The sequence below is a fragment of the Symphodus melops genome (assembly GCF_947650265.1).
Source record: "Symphodus melops genome assembly, chromosome: 7".
Taxonomy (NCBI): Eukaryota; Metazoa; Chordata; class Actinopteri; order Labriformes; family Labridae; genus Symphodus; species Symphodus melops.
In genome coordinates, this window is record NC_136697.1 from 5364789 (window position 1) to 5370679 (window position 5891).

A 5891-nucleotide genomic window follows, 5' to 3' on the forward strand; every position below is an offset into this window, starting at 1 on the left:
CTCAGTATCAGAACCAACAGAAGAGTTGAGGTGACACAATAACTCTACTAACAGCAGCTTTAGGCTACTCCTTCTTTTCAACATGAAAAACTAAAATGATCCGATATTTGCTCTCCTCAGTTCAGAAAACCTTTATTAAATTTATTCTATTTATTTCTTAAGTAATTGATCATCCGTCTGCTAAATAAAATGGTAAATGGACTTATATTTCACCATTTCTTGGTTCAGTGTTGCCATTGTTGTCCAAGGTGGTTGAGGCAGAAATGCCCTCCATGTTGTCCAAGGTGGTTGAGGAAGAAATGCCCTCCATGTTGTCCAAGGCGGTTGAGGCAGAAGCACCCTCCATGCTGTCCAAGGTGGTTGAGGCAGAAATGCCCTCCATGCTGTCCAAGGTGGCTATGTCAAGTGGGTGGCTTGGATCCCCAGGAGTCTCAGTTCTTGAGCCTTTGTAAAAAAAAGTAACAATGAAACATGTTAAATGGATCCCTATGAAAAGGGCCTTCCTGACTTGCTCCATCCTCTTGTTTTACCTATCTAAGTTGCTTTGCCCTTCAGCGTACTGGTAACTGACTTCTTAGCTCTTATTGCAAAACATGAATTCCAATTTTGTCATCTACTGTTGCTTTTCTCTATTGCTTTCTCACTAATTTCTCTTTCTGATGTCTAGACCTAATAGGCTTCAACCTGTTCATCTTCTTTCTCTCAATGTTTCCAGATCTTTCAGCACAATATTCATAGACTATACCTACCATCTTCTCTAATATTATACTGTTATTCCTCAAGCCCAGCAAACAAGATTATCACGGTACCTATTAACCATCTCCAGTCTCATAACTTAAAGATGTTACCACATACTGTGCGAGTCAGGATACCTTTGTGTTGATGTAGGTCAGCAATGGTTTCTTCGCTGGAATCATCGTCACTCGTCGTTACTTCATCTGGTTGAGTAAAAAAAGTCAGGCTCAAATTTTTAAATTTAAACTCTGAACATTTAGAAATGTTACATTAAAGCTTTGTATACTAGGTTTCAAACTACATTTTACCGTCAGGATTGATTTCAATGTCATTCAGCCCTTTCCCTTGCAGATCAGACAGTTTTCCTTTCTCCATTGCTATCAACAGTTTGCTGATTTTTGCAAGCTGCAGGGTACTCTCGGGAAGCCGGTAGAATTCTCTGTGGACACGGATGTTGTGTCCGAGAAAAGTGGCAAGTTGATCCATTTCATTGTCTTAAAGGTTGAGTACTGTGGACAAAATGGCGACTTGTTTCCACAATCTTGTTGAGGTGAGTGCCTCTAGGTACTTTGCACCACATTGTTTAGCATACTTGCGAAAGCAGTCAGAGCCTCTGTAATGGGAAAGGACACCTGGGCGTGCAATCAAGTACACATTCTCTGTGCAGACTTGACAGTCATTCCGGTTTGTCGCAAGGAGGTCCATTGCAGCAATCATGTCAGGTGTGAGAAGCACAGGTACCATTCTTGACCCTTTACCACGAATCTCAAGTCTGTCAAAGTGCCCTGCAAGCTTCCTTTCCAATTCAGTAAGGCCCATCATAATGTCAGGACTCAACTCTGTGCGATTCCGGGATGTAAAAACCTGGAGCTCCATTTTTGAGACTTCCCCTTGCCTTTTTCTGTTGAATAGTACTACCTGCGTTAAAGTTACTTTAGCAAGATTTCCGAAGGTTATGCTGTTGCGGTTTTCCTCCAGGTCCTTCCCGCACTTGGCAGATTCGGTAGCAAGAAACTTGTGCAGCAGCGACACATCCTGTGTAAATGGTAAAACCTGTGGTTTATTCCATTTGGCTTGTTTAAGTGTACCCAATGCAGCAGCTGAAATGGACTCTGTCCACTTTCTCTCATAAAGTGCCAAATTGCTTAGCTAACTCTGCAACATCATTGCGATTTGCAATGATGGCATTGCACTGCACAATGCCTGCAACTTTGGCTAAACTGTGCCCCAATTTCAAAGCCAAGGATGGGGCATGTCTCCAAAGGCAATCTCTTGCATATAGTCCTTGACAAAACTTGCAATGACGATAACCATCACACTCTCTTGCTGTCGTAGGTCTTCGACAAGTAACCATTTCTCCAGCACCAGAGGCTGCTGCGGTAGTATTATGGTGAAAGTTTCCCCTCTTCTTAATAGAGCATAACAAATCTCTTCTTTCGCGGGATCTTTTAATAAAACTGAAAGCCCTTGCAACATCAGGCTGTTTACTGTGGGCGGATTCAAGATGTCTTTCCAATTTAGAAATGGCCTTTTTACAATAAAGACAATATTGCTTCTTGTTGTACTTGCTTTGTTTTGCTATGTTTGGCAATGGAGAGACTTTTATGGAGCTGTTATTGTGCGATGTATTCCCTGAATTGGCACTGCAACTCATCACCAAAGTGCTATGACTACTGCTGCTCCTCAGTGACGAACTGAAACTTGTAGGTTTCTCTGGATCAGTGACCTCCCCACTGTGTGCTGTAGCTATCCCCACTAGCATGTCCTTTAACACTTTTTTGGGAGTAGAAGATTCTGTGATGCTCAGTTCAGTACTACAAAGACTGTTGTCTGAGGAATTGCCACTTGAGTCTGGAACGTAGTCAATATCTTCATAATCTGAATAATCTGAACATTCATCAGTAGAGGTCTAAAGGAAAAGTGAGGAGAAAAAAAGCATTATTACTATTTATTCCTAAATAGCCAGGTTATCATTCCCTGTACAGTACCATCACACTGTGCATAGCACAACTTGAAAGTGATGAGTCATTAAAAACATGAAATTTAATTGAATTAGATTCCTCAATACAGTTGTTTTTCTATTTCACTACTGTCAAAATTCATTACCTGGTCACAAGGGTTTGCAGAGTTTCCATCATGAAATCCACCATCATCGACCAAGGGACGTTCAACCTTTAAAACCATTATTAATACTGCAAATACAGTTAACTGAATATACATTTTCACTCCAGTTATATTAAAGTGGAAATGATTACATGATTTAAATAACACTTTGAAAATATTTGCCTCACATACCTACCAATGACATACAATTAGAACAATCCTTAAACCACAACACGTCTCAGTGTGCAATTTGACGTTGATGGTGGATGATATAAAAGGAGAACAATGCATAGCATAAAGTTTTGCGTTACTATCACTCACCTATCGCATAAAAGTAGAAGAAATATTTTGAGACAAAAATATCTGTTGCAACTTTGTCTTTCAAACATGGTGCATGAATTGGAAACAAGTGAATGAGAGATATTCTGCTAAACCCATGGAGGTTCTTGTAAAACTTGCATATAACCAAATGTTTGGTTTTTGCTTCAATTTGCATACTCACAGAATTAGTCATTCTGGTGAACAGACTAAAAGTCATCTGCCTCTCTCTGTCAAATATCATTTTCTTGGCCTCATCGTAACGTTCCTCACACCGAGCATGGTGCCGCTTTAGATTTTTCAGACGACGGCTTGCTCTTGACTGTCCACATCAAGAATCAAATGTAAATAACCTGAGTCTTCGTTAAGGTTGTACAATATTTCCCCAAATAGTGAATATCCCCAGCCAAAGAACATAATTTTTTTTGAAAGAAGGAGAAGAAGGCAGCTGTCTTACTTGCTTTGCAGTAGTGGTCTGGTGGGAGGAGACACCTCCAGTGGTCTGGCTGACCTTAAATGAAATGACAGAGATACATTGTTTGAGATGACACCGAACTGTATCTGGAAATTATGCAATTAACTATACAGTTAATGAAAACAATAGTAATGTGAATTGATCTACTTCCCCAGAAATCCAATATTGATATTAATAATATAGTGAACATGTCACATAAACTGTTTAAACACAATGAAAGGGCATTTCAGTTATGTACTGGAGCCAACTGAGACCTATATTTAATTCTAAAAAGAATAAATGAATCATTGTGTCATTACCTCTTGGAAGGATGAAGTGGATCTCTCACTCACTTCTTGGTCTGCAGAAGGTTGAGTCAGGATCTGAACACTTGGTGTCTGCAACAAAACAATACAGTGTCAGACATATTCTGTACAATAAATCCTGACTAATGAACAAATGATCATACTTTTTTCAGTTAACTCTTTCCCCGCCAGAGAATTCTAGAATGTTTGCCAGCCAGCGCCAGCCTTTTTCACCATTTTCACCAATCTTTCAAGACTCACAGAATATTTTGTTCTTTGAAAATGTAAATATTGAATACATCAAAAGAAAGATCAGAGCCTCTGCTTTCATATACAAAAAACTATTTTATTCAAACTTCATTCAATCTTTTTTTATCAGCACTTGAATATCAGCCATTTTCACAAAAAAACAACATTCCGGACAAAAAGCTGAGAAAACAGCACTTTTGTAAAACACACTTATTTTCAAGAAAAAAAAGTGATTTTGAGTTTACATTTGGACTCTTTTTACTTTCATTTGACAACTACAGTTATATTTTAAAATAAATAAATAAAAATGATTACATAAAATTATAAATTTTCTTTGAATAGTGTAGCACTACAACATTTACAAACTATATTATACATTTTTCTTCTCTTATACACTCAGAAATACTTTGTTTTTACAAACACTTAAATATCATTATTATTTTCAATAATAAAACATTAGGTGAACAAAAACCTGATCAAGAAGAGAGACAATTGTGTCTCCCAGGGAAGTGCCTTCTCCGCAATAGGGTTTCATGTTGTAACAGTACCCTGTGTCAGAATCGCAAAGGATGTAGGATTTGATCCCATATTTGACAGGTTTTTGGGGATTGTATACCCTGAACGCTAGCCGTCCACGCCACAGAAGCATACCCTCATCAATGCAAATGTTGGTGTTAGGTTGATACATTTGACTGAATTTAGATATAAGGTAATATAAGACAGGGCAGACTTTGTACAACCTATCAGTGCTATTTGCTGGCCTTGATTCATAATCATTGGAGTGTAGAAATCTCCATATGATTTCAAACCGGTTGCGGGACATGACCTTGTTGAAGTAGGGGGTGACCAAAATGTCATCTGTAGACCAGTACATTTCAAGGTCAGGCTTACGAATGATTTGATCAAGAGCAGCAGCATCATTTAGAGGTCCAGGATTCTCAGTGAAAAGGAAAGTCTTTTGGCTGCCAGTTCATTTCTTTCCACATCAGATTACCTGGACCAGGACCTGCACCTGGCTGGTTTAAAGACCCTCTTGCTTGGTCACCAGGTACTTGACCTCCACCACACCCATAAGATCCACAGGTCCGACCTCTGCCTCTTTGCTGTGATCGACCTGTAAATAATTAGAATGACAACTTTTTTATTCAACAGTGTGATGTGCACAAAGAGAGGAACGTTATTTTTCGGCCTCTTCACATCACATCTTACCTCTTTCACCTTGGGTAGGTCTGTATAAAGGACACCTGGGCCTTGAATCCCTGGACTCTGTGTGTGTAAAATGACAGTAAAATGTCAAACAAATATTCATTTGGTAAATAGTTTGTGTACAAAATGAAAGCTAAATTATTTCTTTTTTTTATCTTCTCTCACAAATTAGCAGATGCTCTTGTCTTGTAGTATCTAATAATCATACAATCCAAGTAACATACTATCAAACTAAATAAAATAGGTTATCATGACTCACCTCTTGCACCTACGTGTATGTCTGGATCTTGGAGACCTGGACTCTGTGTCTGGAAATTACAATAAAAAGTCTGTCAAAAATTCGTTTGGTACATAGTTTATGTACAAAAATGAGAGATATGTTATTTCGACGTCACGTTATCTCATGAATTATCAGATGCATATGCTATCACGGTGAATCAAAAAATAACGTGATCATATCTTACCTCTTACACGTCCTGAAGGTCTGAATGTAGGGCCTGAATCCCTCCGCTGCTGTCTTC

The 5891-nt window shown here is 38.7% G+C and overlaps 1 protein-coding gene and 2 long non-coding RNA genes across 3 annotated transcripts in view; all 3 read right to left on the reverse strand.

Annotated features, from left to right (window-relative positions):
- Positions 1-202: 202 nt before the first annotated feature.
- Positions 203-1980, reverse strand: LOC306827186 (uncharacterized protein; the record flags this gene model as incomplete). Its single annotated transcript, XM_079348856.1, has 3 exons — positions 1044-1980; positions 873-938; positions 203-444 (listed from the first exon to the last, which is right to left on the reverse strand). The coding sequence occupies exons 1-3, from the start codon at positions 1219-1221 to the stop codon at positions 203-205; spliced, it is 486 nt and encodes a 161-aa protein (XP_079204982.1). The 5' UTR covers positions 1222-1980.
- A 12-nt stretch (positions 1981-1992) lies between these two features.
- Positions 1993-4047, reverse strand: LOC306826486. Its single transcript, XR_013779430.1, has 4 exons — positions 3931-4047; positions 3341-3478; positions 2842-2907; positions 1993-2644 (listed from the first exon to the last, which is right to left on the reverse strand). It is a non-coding gene; the product is annotated as an uncharacterized lncRNA (long non-coding RNA).
- A 193-nt stretch (positions 4048-4240) lies between these two features.
- LOC306826484 overlaps positions 4241-5891 on the reverse strand; it is a 1951-nt gene continuing 300 nt past the window's right edge. Inside the window, exons 1-4 of the long non-coding RNA XR_013779427.1 lie at positions 5835-5891; positions 5630-5678; positions 5374-5430; positions 4241-5278 (exon numbers count right to left, since the gene is read on the reverse strand). The exon at positions 5835-5891 is cut by the window's right edge and continues 300 nt beyond it. This is a non-coding gene — a long non-coding RNA (uncharacterized lncRNA). The remainder of the gene's footprint in view (positions 5279-5373; positions 5431-5629; positions 5679-5834) is intronic.